This window comes from Schistocerca nitens, chromosome 7 (assembly GCF_023898315.1).
Source record: "Schistocerca nitens isolate TAMUIC-IGC-003100 chromosome 7, iqSchNite1.1, whole genome shotgun sequence".
NCBI classification, from domain to species: domain Eukaryota; kingdom Metazoa; phylum Arthropoda; class Insecta; order Orthoptera; family Acrididae; genus Schistocerca; species Schistocerca nitens.
The window spans coordinates 119,973,590-119,996,386 of record NC_064620.1 but is presented as its reverse complement, the minus strand read 5'-3'; the positions used below and the strand labels follow the sequence as shown (position 1 = coordinate 119,996,386).

General features: G+C 38.1%; 1 protein-coding gene across 1 annotated transcript in view; it reads right to left on the bottom strand.

Annotated features, from left to right (window-relative positions):
• Positions 1–2,278: 2,278 nt before the first annotated feature.
• LOC126195286 (cytoplasmic dynein 2 intermediate chain 2-like) overlaps positions 2,279–22,797 on the bottom strand; it is a 99,475-nt gene continuing 78,956 nt past the window's right edge. Inside the window, exons 8-10 of the mRNA XM_049933833.1 lie at positions 17,996–18,150; positions 5,319–5,509; positions 2,279–2,894 (exon numbers count right to left, since the gene is read on the bottom strand). Of these exons, the coding sequence (XP_049789790.1) occupies positions 2,810–2,894; positions 5,319–5,509; positions 17,996–18,150 (431 nt within the window). The 3' untranslated portion in view covers positions 2,279–2,809. The remainder of the gene's footprint in view (positions 2,895–5,318; positions 5,510–17,995; positions 18,151–22,797) is intronic.

The following is a 22,797-nucleotide window of genomic DNA, read 5'->3' as shown; positions in this document are numbered from 1 at the left end:
GTAAGATAACTTCTAATTCGCTGCTACCGAAGTGACCTCACCAATGGACCTCATCAGTTATTGAGATCACAATACTCCGTTGGATGTGGCTACTGGTCCCTTCACACCTCGCCACTGGGACAAGCAACTCGTCGCAATTAACACCATTGCACCATGCAGTGCTATGTACCCCAGAGCGGGAAACCGTACTATTTTTGCCGCTCACAGTCCATCTCCGTCGAAATACCGCATCTTACAAGCCTTAGTGTCCATTTAGCTTGTAACCATATGATAAACAAAGTCTATATCTGTTTTCAGCTCACTTCTAAATGGTCTGTTAGCAACGTTACCGTCGCACACACCGGCTGTCACTTTTACGCCACTTAACACTTGTTCTGCCTCAGAGCTACGCCAACTTCCTTCTACCGCCTGTATTACATGCCAACCTGTACACTGTTCTCATTCTCAGGGATTCCCCCCCACACCTAAACATTATTTTACATTATGCCAAGTTCTCTATTTACAATTAAACATACCATAGCATTACAATATTCAATTACAGTCATTTTCATATATTAAAGTAATATTACATTTATATTTTTACTACAAGTAACAATATTATTTAGTTTAATTCTTTTGTTATTTCGCTGTCAGAGTGCAGCACAAGCCAGACACTGTTTCCCGCATAGCGTTCTTTAATTTAGCTGCCACCAGGCGGAAGCACTTCCGCTTTGCCTTCGATTCTGGCCCACAGATGGCATAAGTGTCCACTTTCTCTACCATAGCGCCTTGACTATGCCTGGCCTTCACTAAATGGCACGTTGTCACATTACAATGTCTGCCATTTTTTCCTAGGCAGTTTAAACACAGAAATTTGTTTGGGTCTATGAAGACAGCCACAAGACCATGGAATTGCTCTTTGATATCAGTCTTTATTTTTTACATATATTTGTCACTCACTGACCTTTCTTTCATGATTCTGCTGAATATGAGCCTGGATCCCTCACAGAAACTTCTTGCTGTGGAAATCATGTTTATCATTTTGTTTGTGAATTCTTCTTCACTGCTGTCTCAATAAGTTTGTTCCAACACGTACAAAAACACTTTTATAATTCTGTTTTGGTTCAGGATCTGATTCTGTAGACATTTGTTTTGAATTTACCATATTTTTAAAACGTTTGCTGAATTTTCGTGTTCTAACTTCAAGTTGAATGTCAATTTTGCAGTTGCAAACAGAACATTTTCAACAGAGAGCCGCCAATTATTAGGAATTCATTTTCATCAAAGGTGGTGCCACATGGAGCTACCAACTGCTCAGACTACCTAGGAGGGCCTCAGAATAGTAACCTAGAAGGGTCACCAATGAAACATCAAGACAAGAATGCCAATATCATTTATGTAAAATGTAAACTTTCACAGCCAGAACTGTCACAATTAATAAAATATTCTGGGCTATTATGCAATGGTCAAAGGGATTTCCCTTTAAAAACCCAACATTTCATCCCCATCTGCAGAAGATATTTACAAGGGGGATCGTAGCTTTGCCGAGTATTATTTATGTTAAACCTCTTGTAAAAAGTCTTTAGTTTTATGTTAGTGACAAATTAGTATCCACTCACAACAGATCTCTTTACCAGAATCTGTAATAAAAGTTAATCTTCACCTAAGATTGTTGAAAATTATTCTGAAGAAAATATTAATACAGGAAAATTACTGATTAATTTCAATTTGATGAAGAAACCCACACCAAAAATTTCACAGTTTTTCCACCCAGAATCTCCTCATGCTTCATGAACTACAAAGAGATGATAATCCTAGCCAGGTACCCAGACATTAGGACAATGTTGTGAGAGAGTCGATCGAGGTTTAACTGATGGAGCACTTAATCAATCAGACATGTGCTCTCAGCTGAGTAAAGCTTGGGATTCTGCACTGGATCTATTAAAAACATGATGAATGCAGAACTCATCAGCACAGGAACATCAGGCACACTGTAAGGTTGAACAGACTAGCACCAGAACATGCCAGGACAACCAAAATGGAAACAGACCACAAACAGTGCCTGTGGGAGCAGACCATAGGCAGAGTGGGAAGACAGAGGGTATAAATTATGGACAAACTCCATCCAATGATCACACTAATGTAGCACCTAATGAGGGTGACAGGTCACGTAAACACAACATCAGACAAGGAAAATAACATCTGGCTGTACACCCGACAACTCAAGAAAGTCCCATCATATGCAACTGAAACAGACAATTAAAAAATGAGGATGTAGGTAGAAAGGATGCAATAGGGATACTGCTCTGCAAGGTACATGTTTATTTAGTGATTTACAGTACATGAAGCTGTTTGAGTCTATTAACATGGATAACAATTTGCATCGTCAACAGGTGCTACACAACACTTGACCACTGGATTCAGAAGTAGTTTCTATATAAAACTAATTTTTATTTATATGTTCTTTGTCATATTTCCTCATTTGAAGAGTTTACTGAAGAATCAATAACATTAACTGCTGCTCTTTTGTGTACAGTCTTGGCTGACTTATCTCATGTGGAACTTCATCTTACGCCTTTTTAAGTTCTCTATCATCTTCATTCTCACTTTCCATGCAAACATTACTCTCTCTCTCTCTCTCTCTCTCTCTCTCTCTCTCTCTCACACACACACACACACACACACACACACACACACAAACAAACATTCTCTCTCTCATTCCAAGGAGATTTGTGTTTATAATATCTGCATAATATTCAGCAAATAATACTGTTTATTTAAAATACACTGTTCTTATAATATTAAATTAGATTTCCCATTTCTTGTTCCTCTACTGATTCCCAAGTTCCATTTTCAAAGGAACTCTCCATACTGTTGCGGATCCTCTAACATTTCCAATGGCAACCATGTAAGTACTGGAAAATTCAAACATATATGTTTTACACTCATTTTATAACACTAAATGATTGTATACTTAATATTCATAACATCAAACTGCTAGAAATATAAAGAAAAATGATTCATGTGTTTAACATTATCTGTTTGTTGGGTGTATGATAATAACTGCTATATTTTATTAGTAGTAACTGGTGATAGTATTCAGTTACGTAAAATGTACTTCACATACTACATCAATGTGTTTCAAGAGACAATGCCCTCCCAGGTTGTCAACCTGGTATAGTTGCATGTATGATGAGATTCACAAAGACAGAAGTGGATAATTTTAAGACAGGACCCATAAACTAATATGTTTTATTGCTTGTGAGAGAATTCTCTCCTGAAACATTTTCTATAATGTGTCATACATTTAAAGTGAAACAACGGAAATTCCTGGATGGATTGAATAACTACAAAACAGAAAGGATAGACTGTTACTCACCACACAGAGGAGGCACTGAATCTTAGACAGGCACAATGGAAACGACTGTTGAAATATTAGGCTTTTAGGCAAGTCCTTCTTTCTAAATGGAAAACACGCAAACTTAACTTACACACACATGGCCTCTGTCTCCAGGCACTGGAATGTGTGGGTGTGTTTTCTATTTTAGAAGAAGGATTTTGTTCAAAAGCTTAATATTTTAGCAGTCTTTTTCATTGTGTCAGTCTGCAGCTCAAAGCCTTCTCTTTGTGGAGAGTAGGAATATATCCTTTCCGTGCATTTAAAGTTGTTGAATGCTATGAATTGTTATTGATTACTGTTTAGCCAGTTCTAGTTTTAAATACTGTACTGCAGATGGCTTGCAACCTGCATTACAATAAAATACATGTGACATGTCCAGCTTCAACTGTAAGCCTTGTCTTTGTACTCCAAGTCTGTTCATTTCATACGTTCCCCATAAATTTTTTTTGTGTGATTCTTTGGTGTACATTGTAACTCTGATCATTCATTTCGATGCACATAACTAAATTCTAGTTGTCTTTATTGGATGAAAGAAACTTCAGTCACTGGTAGCATTCATGCAACATCTTATCCCTGGCATGTAATTCATGAAATAAACCTTATGTGCTTCATGTTACAAATTTTTACATGTATTACTTATCTGACAGTGCACAAAATCGCTTTTCATTCCAAAAGTACCTTTGATGGTACTGAACTCCCAAGTCTTGTCTCCTACTACTAATATCCCTCATTTTCTAACTGTTTCACTCTAGAGGGGGTTCTCGACCTCTGCATCCAGTGCTTTGTATCTATGTTCTTAGTTCTGAACATATCTTATTAATTGGCCCAAGATTCCTTCCATCCCATGCCTGTAGGTTACAAATACAGTTTCAGAATAAATTTTTATAAAAGATGTCTCATTTCTCATTAACAAGCCAAGAATACTGCTAAATATAGCTGCAGCAGTATGTTTCTCATTTTATCAGCTGCCTAGCCTTCATTTGAAGCAACAGTGTCATCAGTTCTCCATTTATATTTACTTTTTCTGTAAAGACAAAGGATAGACTGCACTCACCAAATAGTGGAACTGTTGAGTCAAACAGTCACAACAAAACGACTGCTAAACAAGTTGTTTCTTTTTGTTGTGCCTTTCCACTATATGATGAGTAGCAATCAATCCTTTTCAGAATACTGTCATTATTCCATCCTGGATTTTCCACTGTTTAATTTTCCTGTAAGAATGTTACCAAGCCCCATGTTTGTATTTTTAAGACACAGCACTAATAAATTCTTGTAATTTTTATTCAGATTTCCTCAGTGTAATATTTTTTGTTTCTCTGATGTCATCCTTCCTTCAAACACTGCGCACGACAGGAGCAACATCTTCTTGGACCGACTGAGGAGTGAAGATATAAGATAACAACTAGATATAAAAACCGCAATGACAGAAGAGAGTTTTTAAAAAAAGAAGAAGAGGAATGGTATGATCAAATCAACAGGATGCCACCTTTAGCACTTGCTATGGCAAGCATTACATTTCAACCAAACTGGAAAATGGGATATAGGATGGCCAACGAAGAGGTGACTACTGACTACAGTTTTGTGTAATTCCTTTGGTTTTGGAATGGGACAACACTAATTCCTTGAAGTAGAAGAAGAAGAAGAAGAAGAAGAAGAAGAAGAAGCACCTGAGGAAATGATTTTCTGACACTGACAATAAGGAAAAGGAAGTCACTACTCACTTCAAATACAAACACATTTTTTTACTTATGTGATATCACACATGTAGCATGAAACTGAAAGGAAAATGGGTGGGATACATACAGCCAGTTCTACATAATAAATACATATTTTCTATCAATAACATTATTAACTTTATGCCTCTCTCAGTTTTTAACTTTCTGATTTCCTCTCTTAAAAGAGAAATAATCAGTTCTACATAACATACTGAATACTTTACCTTTGGGGATGAGAGCTGACACAAGAGATGGGATACAACCCATTTAGCTTTGGAGCAGCTATTTTATCGCAGTTGAGCACGTTGATGATTTCAAGTGAGGTTCCCCAAACTGCAATCAAATTGTCTTCAGTAGGCCACCAAGTCAACGACACTCCAATGCCTCTAGTATGTACACACTGCATTGGAGCATTCTGAAAGAAGATTCACATACATAATGTAGAAGAAGTGTCATAAATGACAATTCTAGATTAAACAGATTTATTTAGTCTGTTCCATGAAACAGTGAAATACTTCTATGACAGAGTAGTCCCAAAAATACACTTTGAGATTTGTGTATTGTTCCATGTCTATAAGACAGCTGAAAGATGAATGGTAACCAAATACCTATCTTCTGGAATATCTTTAACCCCATCCCTCCTCCACCTCAAAAGATTGAAATTCAGGAAAGCAAAAATTATGCAGCGCATATGGAAAGACTTTCTCCCAGTGTTATGATTTTTTCCTCCTCTTCTCCCAACATCTTCTCCATGTTATCACTAGTAGTAATTATAATAAATGGAACAAAGGAAAGATGAGGGTTTTAAGATACTGGAAATTAAAACAAAATGTACAGACAATTCTATTTTGCCCTTGGCTGTTATACAATCACTGCCATTTATATTATATGATCAGCTGATTTTGGCAATTTGTCAGATTCTTATGCTTCACCTATCACAGTGATTTCATACGGGCACACTGTGTGGGTATTTACAAATGTGTTACTGTCATTTTAATATGTAACCACTATCACAGAAGGCACATGTGTGAACAACATTCCACACTCATTGAGTGGGAGCACCATTCCATTCTTATAAATGATTTAAAATGAAATATGACATTAACGAGTATGGAATGCTCACTTGATAAAGTAAATGACAGAGTATATAACAGCCAAAGTGGAATGTGGAACTGTCTTTATAAATTTGTGGCTGTGGAACTCGACATAAAAGATATTAAAGTGTAAAGTATGGATTATACTGCCTGATGTAGGGCAGCACAAAGAGATAACGGATAAGGAGATAAAAAATATTACAAGATAAATGTAACATAGGATAAAAATGATAAGTGATATTATTTTGTTATTTGGAATAGCATGCATGGCACCACTATCATCAGTCCAAAAATAAAAATGTACATAATTTCACAGTTAATTAAAATGAATAAAAAAGTGAACAATATATGTAAAAGAAGAGAAAGGCAATGACTAACTTATAGAAAATAGTGAACACTAGTTTCAAGTTCTTACTTTTTTTCTAGTAGGAGAACATAAATTCACACACAATCACACAGGCACCCTGAACGGACGTGCTTGTGGTAGCAATGAGACTGATAATTGAATATTGATTACTGAGAGTAGTTGCCTAGGTAGATAGAGGTAGGGAGTGAATAGTGAAGGATGCACAGGGCAAGGAAGTGGTACTACGGTAATGTGAGGCAGTTCTTTCACCACATGTGCAGCTGCTGAGTCAACAAGATGTAAGGAGTACAGAGGGTAGTGCACATAAGGGATTAAGAGAGGGGGGGGGGGGGGAAAGGAAAGGAAGGTGGTGATGGCAGGTGAGACAGGGACAGGAGGGGGGGGGGAATAAGGGAGAGAGGTATAAAAGAGGAAGAGGGGCAGGGGGAGAGACAGAGGGAAATGAGAGGGAGGGAGAGAGGGGGAGGGAGAGAGAGAGAGAGAGAGAGAGAGAGAGAGAGAGAGAGAGGTGCATTTCTTCCCAAAGGACATCATTATTTACAGCCCACTTCTAATTATTTGAAGATTTTATCATGACACTCGTGAATTCTCCATCCTCATCATAACTTTCAATGACATCTAGGAATGTACATTTATGTGCATTGTCAACAAACAAATTTGCTCATTTGAAGCTGCAGATTTTTGTAGGGCTCATTCATTCTGTTCAGATGTGTTTCTCTCTTCTGTTTTCTTGTTTCTGTACAATTCCCAATCATCATTAGGTCTGAGCATATGGAATGCATTCTCAGGTATGTGAGTGGCTTGAAGACTTCTTATGTAACAGAGCCCAGTATGTTGCCCTGGACGTTGGAGACAAAGGGACTGTCAAGAGTGCCTCTGGAAAGTGTTATAGAATGCTCTTGTTCTCTATAAACCTAAACCATCTGACAAATGGAGTAAGGAGCGATCTGTGATTGTTTGCTGATGAAACTACAGTGTACAGGAAAGTGTCGTCTTTGAGTGATTTTCTGAGGATGTGACAATGAAATCAATCCATTTTCGATAAAGTAATACCAATGGATAGATAAAAAAATCTCTTCACCAAGCAGTGACAGAGAAACACATAAAAGAAGGCTATAATTAGGCAAGCTTTTGGAGTCAGTGGCAGCTTCTTCAGGAAGAAGGGTTGAAGTGGAGAGAAGAGAGGTTAAGTAAAAGAACTGGAGAGGTCTAGGAAAAGGGGTAGATTTTGGAAAAGTTACGAAGGAGTATGAAGATAAGACAAGAGAAATCAGGGCTCATATGGAAGCGTATAGATAGTCATTTTTTCCCCACTCCGGTTGCAAGTAGAATAGGAAAGGGAATGACTGGCATAATTCAAGATACCCTCAGCGATGCACTATATGGTAGCTTGCAGAATATATATGTAGGTGCATATCATCTGAACTATCATCAAGAATAAGTTCAGCACAGCCAAGTGCTTTACAACTCTTTCTGTTCTTAGACGGTTTGTCTTCTTTGGACATTTTGTTGGTACCAGGCTGTGGCTGACCCTCAGCAGGGCATTGTTGATCTTCATTTGCAGTTCGTCCAACGACATTTAGTTGCATTTCAACCAAATCCTCATGGGAGACACTTCTTCCTGCAGATACACTAACGTTTTTCTTCCTTATAAGCCTTGGATTTATGCTTCATGCCTCTCTTGTACACTCCAGAGCTTCTAAGAGAGGTAATAGGTAATAGCTTAACTTGTCTGCTGGCTAGCTTTTCAAGCAAAGGTTCAACATCACATGGACGAATTCTGCATTACTGGAAGTCAGTTTCTAGACTTTTCTTAAAGTGGGGATGCAGATTCTCAATGACGTATGTCAATGAGGAAGGAAAATACTGTTTTGTTTTACGTGTCTTTGATTTAGTTTGTAGTTTATGGTCCACCTTTGAATATTACAATGCAATGCAGATTTACATCAAGTGAAGATATAATTTATTATTGCTTCCAGAAACTAGTTATTTACTATCATTTCTAAGAGTTGAGCATAAATTTACCGAATTCAATAATCACAGTAACTATGTTGCATGTAGCTATTGCTGCCCACTGGTAATGCCTTGAATAAGCCTGGTTGTTGTTGCTAAGCACTGGTGCTGTGCAGCAATTGACAGTATGCAGTCAGCTGGGAGAGCTGTGTTGCTTGAGCCACACAGTCGGGTTGAGAATAACTATGAGTCAGCAATGTTTGGTTAAAGTTGCTAATCTTTTTAATATATGACAACTCGCACCACATTATTTCATTTGAGAGTTTCAGAGTGGAATGATAGAAGTTGTATAGTGGCATGAAGAATATTAATTAATTGTGAATGTTTCATAGGATTAGCTGTGTTATGTTTTCGAAAATAAATAGAACCGTTCGTGACCTCCTAACAGTAACTGTTCTTCAAGTACCTGTCACTATTCGCTTTCTCAAAGGATCAATCATTAGATGATATCTGTCTCTTAATGAATGGAGTTAAAAGAGGCAGCAGAATTAACATAATTACAGCACTGCCACCACTGTCTATTATACATGGGCAATGGTGAAAAGGATGTCACATCCTGCAATGATCTTCAGATCCAGAGTCTGATTGACACGCCAAAGTGTCGTGAGTGAATTTGGATATTTTTAGTGGTGCCTTGATTTCCAAACAATGTTGGTATTATAGACAGCGAACAATTACTTTCATTATAAATTGCTGTAATTATGGAGAGAACAGCATTACCCAGAACAATGTTGATATGGATTTTGTCAATGAAATGGAGTTAATTAGCAGAATTCAAAATGTAGATGCAGTAAGAAAATGCAAATTTACATTTAAATGTAGATGTTGAAACATGTGAAGCAGGAATACATAATAATAGTGTTGAGGCTGCAGGAAGGACGGGTGCACTACTGCAGTTTGTACAATAAATTATTTTCCATGTACGATTACAATCAGCATGAGTAGTCAATATGTAACTTTCGTCAGAAACAATGGGAACATAATAGTTATCTTGACAATCCTATTAGCAATGACGATTTGATTATAATTTTGATAAAGCTTCTACCATGTAGAATAAGAAAACAGTTAGCATCACAAACATTTGATGATAATGATGAGTTATTAAGAGTTATAGATCATTTGGAAGAGACTGACAACAAAGGAACATCAGTGGGATTGGAGCAAAATTTGACTCATTGCAATAAACATATACAGCATCATGATGCACTGCAGCATGATAATTTTGGACGTCCAACATGGAATCAATAAAATAACAATCAACAGTAGTACATGATGAAATGCAAAGAGATGAATGTTCATGAAACTGTGTATACAATGATGATCAGTTTTGAAATGGTGAGAGGAGGGAAAATGAGTTTGGCTGACAAAACCAATGGGTAGTATTTGATGGAAGATTTTAGGATCATTCGCTACTCCAAGATATGGATGACAGAAACTGATAACACGTGCAATCATTGTCAACTAAAATTAGTTTCAGATGAGGCTCGCTCTGGAACGTATGGACAGCTTAATGGGACAGATGTGACAATACAAATGATAAAATACAAAAATGAAGATATTAGGACTGAAATACTGAGAGAAGATGTGCAAGTTGTTAATGAGGTGTTGAATTCATTGATTGAACTTGGTGTAAATGGCCAGAAATTTACAGCACTTTTAGGTTTAATTATGACAATGGGGCACAGAGTTCATGCTGTCACTAAGTGTAAATTAGGTGTAAGACTTTAGATAGATACTTTGACATGTTGTATTGATTCTTTGGTTGTGGATTGGATGTTTGGTAATGACTGGCTGGCAGAAATAAGATGTAATATTGACTATGGAAGAGGCTGTTTAAGTATCTGTGATAGGAGTGAAGAATTGGAGGTTAATTTCATCAGGTTCGTCGGAGAAAAGGTAGAAGTGTCTGCTGTGTTAGGAATTAGAATTACTGAGAAGACAGTAGATGAAGGAATTGAAGTACCAGTATATAAGAAAGATGATGGGTCTGTAGTGGTTATTTATGTTGTCCTCGGTGTCGATGTACTGCGTTGCTACACTGGCTGAAAGATGGGGGTTTGTAATTTGAAAACTGACACGATAAATAATGTAGCCGACAAATGCACAGTTGCGTTTCACTATATTTGACTTTTATGTTCACAACCCCCCAATAATACACAGTTATATATGGCCAGTGCACTATTATTTAACTTTCGATAAGCCTCATTAATAGTTTGCAGGCGAACCTCCACATACTGCTAAAATAGTTTACTATTGAACATCTACGAGCAGTAAAAGCATAACCACATAATTCACAGTTCTTGAAGAATAAACAGGTATGTATGGAGCAGACACTGTCATTGTTTTTACACATGGTCTAATTGTTTAACACTTATTCCACAGTTAAGTTGAAGCATTGTTGTTGTTCTAACCAGCACACGTTACTCGTTTGAAACTTGGCTGTGGATTGACTGTCTTGTGACCAAAAATTGGGCCCTTATATATCTTCGCAATAATAGGTACTGAAACTACACATTGTTCAAAGTTTAATTTACAGGAATTAAAATTAAAACTTATCTCATTAAATTAACTGAATACATTGAAAAATTGGTTCTTTTTAACAGTTTCTTCTACTATGAGGGTTAAGCCAAATTGTATGTTTAAATCATGAAATTAACAAATATAAGTACACAAACAATACTTTGGACAAACTGTTAATTACTTTGGAATTGATTAAGGGCTTGCTTTGCTAACATGTTTTCAAATAGAGCTAAATAGATTCTTTAAGATTACTAGTATTTGGTCTTCCAAATGTTTACGATTAGTACAGAATTTATATTTGTTTATACATCAACAATAGAATTTAAGTTACAAAACAATTACTGATTTCACCCTATAACAAAAGATACCAACTAGAAATAGTCAAATTAAATTAGAAAATCAATTACATACATAAAACGAAGCACGAAATTAGATCTGGTGTTATATTATATAAAACTGAGGGCCAACCTTTCTCTTTTATGAAAATGCGGATTATATTCACACATGCTAATGTTAAATAGTTAAAAGTAACAAAACAAATTTTAAGGAAGCAGATGGCAAAACAATAAGGAAATTAAAAGTATCCCAGCTTGCTTCATCACAGGTCCACAGAAAAAAATGAATGGAGATTCAGGATGTCACATGAAAAATTCAAGAGAAAACAGATGATTTGAGTAACTGTCTCTTTTCCTGCAGAGAAGAATCACGAGAAGTTTTACTTATGCATGCTGAAGACTCTTCAAGTAAACCAAGACTAGTGAAGGAATTTTAATGTCAGATTAAAGTATGTCTGAATTAACCATTAAAAATTAAATCATATTCAATGCCATTAGCTAGAAGAGAAGCTCCAGAGAAGGAGATTAAATGCATTATAAATCGTGACATAATTGAGAGGTCATATAGTGAATATTGCAATCCGATATTTCCACTAATTAAGAAGGATGGGTTGGTCAGACTTGCTCTGGATGCTTGAGCTATTAATTGCATTATTCTACCCCAGCAGGATAGCCTGAGAATATTGAAGAATTTTTCAGAAGTTTGCTAATACTTGTTACCTTAGTATCCTGGACATGACAAGTAACTCTTGGCAGCTGGAACTGGAGGGGGGAAGCCAAAATTCACTGCGCTCTTCTACAATAGACTTTGTTATCACTTCAAAAAGATGTCATTCAGTTTAAACATTTTGCCAGCAGCATTTGTTAGAGCTTTGAATGAGATTCTTGGAAAACCACTTTTAGGATGTGACGATGTTTTGATTGTATCTCAATCGTGGGAAGAGCACATACACACACTAAGTAAAGTTCTGTATACATTTAAATCCGCTGGAGCCATACTCATTTTGCAAAAGTCGAAGTTCATGCAGAAGAAGATACAATTTTTGCGACAAGTTATCTCGTTAGAAGGGATTGAAACAGATTTACAGCAATTAGAAGCAGTTCAAAATTTTTAATTGTCAGCTTGTAAGAAGCAATTTCAATCTTTTCTTGGTTTTTGTGGATATTACTACTGATATATGAAATATCATTGTCTGTTATCACCTACATTGGTGTTGTTAATAAAGAAGAATTGAGTTTGGACATGGGGGACCTAGCTAGAAGAAGCATTTGATGAGGTACTGAAACAAATTTCGGAAGTTCCACTATTACACCTACCAGACCTTAATGAACCATTTTATCTATGGCTGGATGCTACCGAATTTGGATTTGGTGTTCATCTGTATCAAATAGTTAATGAAGAAGGTGAAGAACAGTATCGTACAGCTGCATTCGCAAGTCATGTTTTGATAATGTGGGAAAGTAAAAATGCAGTGACTGAGCGAGAAGGACTCATGATAATTTGGGGCTTTGAAAGGTTTCACTATTTTCTGTTTGATTGACACACCATTGTAAGGACAGACAATAGGGCATTATTTTTCCTTCTTCACTGTAAATTATTGCATAATCATCTTGTCAGATGGGCCTTCACTCTTTAGGAGTATTGTTTTGAGACATAATTCATACCAGGTGAAAGAAATGTGGTACCTGAGGCTTTGTCATGTCTTCCACAGAATTTGAAACATGTTTGCATTGAGACATCATGTGTAAAAAGATATCATAATTAATGTCATGAGAGGAGTGGAAAATCCAAAATTGGTTGGTGTTTATATAATATAAAAACAGAGCAAGAGGCAGATGAGATATTAAAAATGGTAAAGGCAATGTATTCAGATGAAACAGAGATTAAAATTTGACACTTTACTTAATTCACAACAATATCTCGTACCAAAGAACAGATTTGAATTCAGACTCATGGACCTTTGTATATCACAGCAAATGATTGTTGTTCTAATGAAATATATATACTACAGTTTTGCACATTTTGATCTGAAGGAATATTTACAGCAACTTCAAAAACACGTGATTTTCAACAATAAGTCTCAGTTAGTGTGACAGATTATTAAAGAATGTGACTTAAGCCAGTGTACCAAAGTGTCTACAATGCAGCACAAAGAATTCAAGCACAATATTCTGCCAAAAAAGTAGGTGAGATCACTTGTTCACATCTTTTTGGACCTCTTTGCAAGTCTTGTGGGAATTTCATGCAAATCTTGGTAGTTGTAGAATATTTTCAAAATTTAGCAATATACGGAAAGGTTAGATTGCTACTCACTGTAAAGATGACATGTTGTGCTGCAGACAGGCACAATGAAAAGACATTAGCTTTCAGCCAATGCCTTTTTCAGAAAAGGAAACACACATTCATTCACACAAGTAAGCACACCTCAGGCACACATGACCGCAATCTCCGGCAGCTCTATTAAGTGTGCATGAGGTGTGCTTGTTTGTGTAAATGTGTGCCGGTTTCCTTTTCTGAATAAGGCTTTGGCTAAAAGCTAATGTTTAAGTGTCTTTCTGTTGTGCCTGACTGCAACTCACTGTCATCTATATAGTGAGTAGCAAGCTATCTTTTCCTTATACTGATTTATTCCAACCTGGTGTTTCCACTGTTTTATTTTCAAGATTTGTTTGTTTCGTTCCACTGTGAAAAGCGAATAGTAACATTAAAGAATGGAAATCCAGGATGGAATCTAACAATATTATGAAAAGGATAGTTGCTACTCTCACCATATAGTGGAGATGCTGAATCGCAGATAGACACAACAAAAAGATTGTCACAAAATGAGCTTCCGACCAACAAGGCCTTTGTCTAAAATAGACAAAACACACACACACACACACACACACACACACACACACACACACAAATGCAGCTCACAACACACAACCATAGTCTCTGGCAGCTGGAGCCAGACTAAGAAAAGCGGTGTATGATAGGAGAGGCAACAGGGCGGGAGAAAGGAAGAGACTAGGACAAGGAGGGGGAGGAATAACAGGGTAAGGGTGCAGGGTGAGGTGGAGAGAGGGTAGGGCAGCTAGGTACAGTTGGGAGGCTAGACGGTGTGCAGGAGAGAGGGTGGGGACAGGGGTTAGCAGAAAAGGAGAAAAGTAAAAGGACTGTGTGCGTTGGTGGAATAGAGGGCTGTGTAGTGCTGGAATGGGAACAGGGAAGGGGCTATATGGGTAAGGACAATGACCAATGAATGTTGGGCCAGGGGGATTATGGGAATGGAGGATATATTACAAGGAGAGTTCCCATGCTGGTGTTGGTGGGGGCGATACAGATGGCACAGGCTCTAAAGTAGTCAATGAAATGAAGAACGTCGTGTTGGGTGGTGTACTCATCAACAGGGTGCTCCATTTGTTCTCAGCTAGAGTTTAGCGGTGGCCATCCATGTGGACAGACAACTTGTTGGTTGTCATGCCCACGTAGAATGCAGCACAGTGGTTGCAGTTTAGCTCGTAGATCACATGACTGGTTTCACAGGTAACCCTGCCTTTGATGGGATATGTGGCTTGTGACCAGACTGGAATAGGTGGTGGTGGGAGGATGTATGGGACAGGTCTTGTGCCTAGGTCTATTACAGGGATATGAGCCAAAAGGCAAGGTTTGGGAGCAGGGGTTGTGTAGGGATGGACAAGGATATTGTGTAGGTTTGGTGGTTGGCAGAATACCATTGTGTGTTTGGGGGGGGGGGGGGGGGAGGAGGGGGGCAGTTGGAAGGATAGTGGGTAAGATATTTCTCATTTCAGGGCATGATGAGAGGTATTCAAAAGCCTGGTGGAGAATGTAATTCTGTTCTCCAGTCCAGGGTGATACTGAGTCACTAGGGGAATGCTCCTCTGTGGCCAGAGAGTGGGACATGGAAGGTGGTGGGTGACAGAAAGGTTGGGGGGAGGGGGGTAATTACGGTCTATAAAGGCCTCAGTGAGACCCTCAGTGTGATGTGGCTTACCAAACGAAAGTGCTGGCAGGTTGATAGACACACAAACAAACACAAACATACACACAAGATTCAAGCTTTCGCAACCAACGGCTGCTTCATCAGGAAAGAGGGAAGGAGAGGGAAAGACGAAAAGATGTGGGTTTTAAGGGAGAGGGTAAGGAGTCATTCCAATCCCGGGAGCAGAAAGACTTACCTTAGGGGGGAAAAAGGACACACACACACACACACACACACACACACACACACACACACACACACACACACATATCCATCCGCACATACACAGACACAAGCAGACATTACAATCTAATTACCCAACTCTGGCTGTCACCCTTCCTTCCACAATGACTTGCATCTGTTCAGATTCTGCCAATCCTTAGCACTCACCAACATAGTCCTGCAAAACCATATCAATCAAACCCAAACCTCCTTGTAATATCGTCTCTCCATTGGTAAAATTCTCCTGCTATGTAATCCCAAATTCCTGGATCCCATAACACACATTGAAACATTTGCCCTTCAGAAACAAGAGCAAAAAGCACTACACCACCTCACAAAACTCTCCTCCCTGCTCACTTCCTATTCCCACCTTGGACTACCACTGTCCACCACCTCTAGAACAACCTTCAAACCTCCCCCACATCCCCTCACAGCTGACAAACCCTGTCTCGCAGACCTACTACATTTACCCCACCCTCCAAAACGCATTCCCACCACCAGACACAATCCAGAACATAAACAGACCCAAAACACAGTCATGAATCTTTTCTCAGAAGGCCTTAGCCCTGCAGAAATATCAGTTCTTTCCAAAGGCCTCACTTTTTGCCCCACTCCCAAATTCAACCATGCATGACTTGTTAAAGACCTCTTTCTCCTGGTCCCTACAGTGGAAACACATTTTCACCAACAATGTTGAATCCTACCTGATACACAGTTCACTCCTCCATCCCACCGTGACCCCCCCCCCCTCCCCCCATTGCCCTTGAATCACCCCCTGTTAACTTTCCAGAATTTCCTAACCTCACACCTTGCCTTGCCATCATTCCCCAGATTCCTCAGAATGCTAACAAACATTACATCTGCAAAAAGAAACGATATCCACCAACTAAAAACTGATCCTGATCTCATAATTCTACCTACTGAAAAAGGCTCCACCACTGTTGTCTTGAACCACAAGAATTACCTGGCAGGGACTCCACCAGCTGTCAGATTTCTCCAACTACAAACTCTGCCACAGTGACCCTGTTCCAGAACTCCAGCAGGATCTCAAGTCTCTCCTCAAATCCTTAGACCCATCCTAGAACCTCACCCCCGATTCCATCTCTCTCTTCACCCCTACCACTCCCCGCACTCCTACCTTCTAAATGATTCCTAAAAACCATAAACCCAACCATCCAGGATGCCCCATTGTGGCTGGTTACTGTGGCCCTACAGAGAGACACTCTGCTTCAGCCTTTTACCCGTAACGTACCCTCCAATATAAAAGACACCAACCATTTCCTCCACAGACTCTCCACAGTTCCTCTTCCTTTACCACACAGTGTGCTACTTGTCACTATTGATTCCACTTCCATTTACACTAATATTCCTACTGCCCATGGCCTTACTGCTATTGAAAAACCTCTTTACTAGTCACGACTGACTATATCCTCAACCACAACTACTTCTCCTTTGAAGGCGTTACCTAAATACAAACCCGGGGTACAGCTATGGGCACCCAATGGCACCATTCTACACCAAACTATTCATGAGCCATCTAGAGGAATCCTCCCTAAACACCCAGAATCCCAAATACCTCCCCTGGTTCGCATTCACTACTGACATCTTCACGACCTGAATTGACGGTGAGGACAATTTATTCACATTCCTCCAGAACCTCAACACCATCTCCCCCATTTGCTTCACCTGGCCTTACTCAAACCAACTAGCCACCTTCCTCGATGTTAACCTCCACCTCAAAGATGTCTACATAAGTATTTCTTTCCATATCAAACCTATCAACCACCAGTAACACCTTCACTTCAACAGCTGCCACCCATTCCGCACCAAGGTGGTGGTTAGTGTTTAACGTCCCGTCGACAACGAGGTCATTAGAGACGGAGCGCAGGCTTGGGTTAGGGAAGGGTTGGGAAGGAAATCGGCCGTGCCCTTTCAAAAGAACCATCCCGGCATTTGCCTGAAATGATTTAGGAAAATCACGGAAAACCTAAATTAGGATGGCTGGAGACGGGATTGAACCGTCATCCTCCCGAATGCGTCCGCACCAAGAAGTCCCTCCCATACAGCCTAGCCACCTGTGGCCGTCACATCTGTAGTGACGAGCAGTCCCTCTTGAAATACACTGAGGGTCTCACTGAGACCTTCACAGACTAATTTTACCCTCCCAAAACAGATCTCCTGCTCCTTAACTCTCCTGTCACCCACCATCCCCCAAAGGCCCAGCATCTGGTGGTAAGAAAGGTGGTGCCACGTATCGGAAATGAGTGAAACACCTCTACGTGCAAAGTAGACATACTTTATGGTAGAGCACTTGGTATTACTGATTAATTTATATAAGGAAATGGCTTATACTTGAGATCCCACCTGCAAATAGCTGTAAATGTGGAGCATCTCATCAGTCCCACATGATACAAACAGATCACGATCATGAGGTGAACACATAACACATGTTACAGCACCAATGTGATGCTGAAATGAACTAAGTACTGGATCTGTCAGTGGAATATCAGGATCAGATACTGAAAAGAAAGAGAGATTTTGATAAATAAACAAAAAATAACAAGTTCCTTATGGTGGACATATTTGCAGCAGCTTTATATAAATTACATAGTTCAACAGAAAAAACGCATTTTGCAAGCTGCGTATTCAGTTTTTTTATTTATCTTCTGCACCCAGATGTGTTCCACCTTACTTACAAGGCATCTTTAATGCGTGTCCTGAAATAATACATTATTTATTCATTTGCACCTGCACGTTATCGTCTGAACTTACAGATAACACATTTTAAACAGTTCCTCAAGGTTTTTAATAATAAATGGAAAAGTCTGTTTACCTGTGGTGCGGCTGAAATTTATATTCTGGAACTAACACTTCCAGTCTTAACACTCTGAGTTCACTCAATGAGTCTACTCAACCCCATCTGATTCCAGGTACAATCAATGTGGAGCACTCTGATAATCACAGTATTACCCCAGCAGAACAATCTACCAGCAGTAGCACCGGTGCAATTGGTCTTTTGAATTCTGGGATGGCCAGGTTAAAATGCAATGTGATTCAACACAGGAAGATTGATTCCTCTGGGGGGGGGGGGGGGGGGGGGAACATTTTTTACAACACTTTTGCAACCACGTAAACTTCATAAATTGGGAGATATGTTACAAGAACAGAAGATACAAATTTTGGCACTTCAAGAAACTTGAATGATGGACACCACCACCATGGATTTTGACTATTTTCGTCTTTTTAAACATCAAACTGATAAAAGAATACTTAACAATACATTACATCTGGGAGTTGCTTTTGCACTCTCCAAAAATATTTTAAATTCAGTAATGGAAGCAAAACTCATTAATAATATGCTAATGACAATTGCTCTTCAATGAGCAAATAAAGCATACACTTCAAGTAATGCCCATATGACAATCAATGAGGATAAATGTAAAGAACCTGAAGTAATTGATGAAGCTTGGGAAACATTAGAAATCTTAATCTTAAAAATTCCCCCAAACCATGTTAAAATTTTAATGGGTGATTTTAATGCTCGATTCGGTAAAGACAAAAAATATAAGAAAGCAGTGGGTGGATTTCCTATGCTTAAATGGACAAATCAAAATGACCAAAGATTTATTGAAAGGTGCAAAAATTTTAACCTTAAAATCATGTCAACACATTTTAAAAAGAACCCTTCTAAAAAAGCTTGACAGGTACCCAATACATTTATTGAGGAATTTCATATTAATCATGTAGCAATTTCACACCCTAGCTATAAAGAAATTTTAAATGTCCAAGTTTAAAATAATCCTAGCTCTAACAAGCGAATTTGACAATGTGGATAGTGAAACAGCATTAAAAAGTTGGAGTAATAACAACACACAAATTACATACACCACCACACTGAAATTACATACACCACCTTTCTAACTGTAAGAAAACAATCATCTAAATTAATCAGAAAGACTAAAAGAAACTATGAAAATGCCCATCTTTTAGAAACCGAAAGACTTCCAAATGAACAATACAAGAAACTTTTATAAGACATTCAAAACAAAAATAACCATCTAACAATCTCAAAGTCTTTGCTTAAAAAATGAAAATGGCAGTTTGGCTCTTAACAACCAGGAAAATTGTAAGGTAATTGCTAATAATTTTGAAAAACTATTAAACTGTCAAGAACTAGTGAATAAATTCCAACCACAGCAAACTAATAACACCAACCGTAACTCTAAAGAACCCGATGAAATCGAAATAGCTAAGCAAATTACGAGACTTATAGGTAACAACAATCAAGCATCTGGAGAAGGTGGTATAATTGCAGAACTACTAAAATCAGCTGGTTCTAACACTATAAAAAGATCACCCAACTAATAGGACTTATTTGGAAAACAGAGAAAATACCCGAGGACTGGAAAACTGCCCTAATTCATCCATTGCACAACAAAGGGGATAGAACTGATGTTAATAATTATCGAGGAATCTCTCTTCTCCCGGTCACATACAAAATTCTCTCTCAATGTTTACTTGATTGAGCCCAAGAACAGTTAGAAGCTAAAATTGGTGAGTACCAAGCAGACTTAAACCAAACAGATCCTGCCTGGAGCAAATTCTGAATTTAAAACTAATCCTTGGGCACCAAAGGATTTCTAGTAACAACATTGTATGTACATTTGTGGATTTTTAAAAAGGCCTACAACTCAGTTGATCATGAATCTCTCTTCAAAATTTTAAAGGAAAAGGGACTAGATAATAGAACTCTAACACTGATTAAGGAAACATAAACTGACACTAGCTCTACAATTAAATTAATGGGAAAAATTTTTGAACTATTTAATATAAAGACTGGTGTTAGACAGGGAAATGTACTCTCCCCATTAATGTTCAGCTGTGTTTTGAAAAAGGTAACTATAGAATGGTGAGAGCAAAAGTAGAGTCAAAACACAGACCAATCAATCAAGTTAAGTAGAAGTAATATTAGGCTGCCTCACCTTTGCAGATGATGTGGCAAATTTAACTAGGGATATTACCACAGCTCAAAAACAAATTTAAATTCTTAAAGAAGTTGTGGAAAAGTAGGACTACAAACATCATTCGAAAAAACAAATGTATGACATGCAACAAACAAGTACGAACGTTTTTGAACACAAAATATGGAAAAATAAAAGGGGTTTCCCATATCAAATACCTAAATCATACAAGAAAACAGTCATGAAAAAGCTGCATGAAGTTTGCTGTCAAAAAATGGCAACTGCATTCAAATTAACACAAAATATTTATAATAAAAAATAATTTTTTAAATTCAGAAAAATTAGGCACTACAGCACTGTAATCAAACTCTAAAGTCTTTATGGAGCAGAAACTTTAATTTTAAACATAAAGAGAGGTACTGAAGAAATTCAAAAGAAAGAAAGATTATTAGGAAAATATTAGGCCCCAAAATTACTGATGGAGAAACTTATAGGCTAAGAAGTAATAAGGAAATAGAAGAATACACAGACATATGTGGTGACATGAGACAATAAAGACTTAAATTTTCTTTCTTTCTTTCTTTCACGGGGCCTTTGTCCTGCTTCAATGTGGGGGTCAGCCTTCTTACTATTGATTTGGCAATGTTAGTTGCAGAGAGTGGCCGGATGCCCTTCCTGCTGCCACCCCGAATCCCGCGGGACGGAAATAGTGTACCCTAGCTGTCTGCGTCTAGTGTAAGCCATGGAATAGTGCGAACATTTTCAAATGTCTGCGAGTCATGTGGGGACCAGCCCAGTATTCACCTAGCAAGATGTGGAAAATCACCAAAAAACCACATCCAGGCTGGCATGCATACTGGCCCTTGTCAGTAATCTGCTGCGTGGATTTGATCCGGGGCCGGCGCGCCGGCCCGAGTCCAGAAAGCAGCGCATTAGCGCTCTCTGCTACCCTGGCGGGTCGAAGACTTAAATTTTATTGACATATTAAAAGAATGGCAACCACTACATTGACAATGGGGATCCCACTGGCAGGCCATCTGCTTGTAAACAGTACTCATTATTAAACTGAAAGTTCTATTCAGTTATCAGTTCCAGCAATTTGTATATTTCTGTGATGTGTTCATCTGGTGGTTGGCTGTTATCTTTCAGATTTTGTTCTATGATGTTTATTGTTTCTGCTATTGGTATGTTAAAGTACATGTCAAGAGAGAGAGTGGTAGCTGTGTCTGGGATTTATATCTTTTATGACTTGTATTAAATTGAAGGTGTTTCTTATAGTTTCATCTTCTTCTATTTTATACGTTTCACATAGTAATTTCAGTATAATGTGTAGTCTACATTTTTAAAGTTTTTTTTTTGCCTTAGCCTGAAATCTGTTTGTTGGATCTGATTTCAGTTTTTTAGTATTATTTTGTGAAATGAACCCTCTGTGTTTCATCAATGTATTGTTGTTTCTCCATAAGGACACCTGCATTTCCTTTGTCTGCTTTGGAAATATTTACATTTTCATTTTGGAGTTTCTTTCCAAGTTTATTGAGTATTCTGGAATCTGTGTTTTTATTGTTCTTGCAATACTGCTTTTTCATGTCTGTTACAATTTTATGTATTTCTTTTTTATCAGTTCTCTTGTTGGCCCAGTGTTCACATTGCTGTTTCCACGTTTCTCCTTCCATTTCAGAACAGCTTCTGACTGTATAGTGTGTGTGCTTTTTTATGTATTATTCATCTACTTTTGTGTTCATATTTTTCATTGTTTACATGTGTGGCTGTGAGATTCATCAGTCTTGGGTAAAATTGGTGTGAGTGCTCAGGTTGTTTATGGTTCACATTTATGTGTTGTATTTGTTTTCTCATGAGCTGTGTCATCTTTTTCTTACATTTTTCTTAAATTTCTTTCATGATAGTGTCTGTGTAACTTTCAACCTTCTTAACCAGATAAGAGAAAACAGCTGTATTGTTAACGTTATTTGCAAGCTGTACACGAGTTTTATGCAACTTTTGAGATAAAGTCTGTTTATTGAGTACAAAGATTTGATGAACTGTTTTTAATCTTCACTACCAGAAAGAGCTGACATCATCATACAAATATTAATAAACAGTGGGTACAATAGTAATCTAGTCACAAAATTAAACAAACAAACACAGTCAATAAACATGACACATAATCAGCCAAAAGGAATAGCACAACACAACACAACACAACAC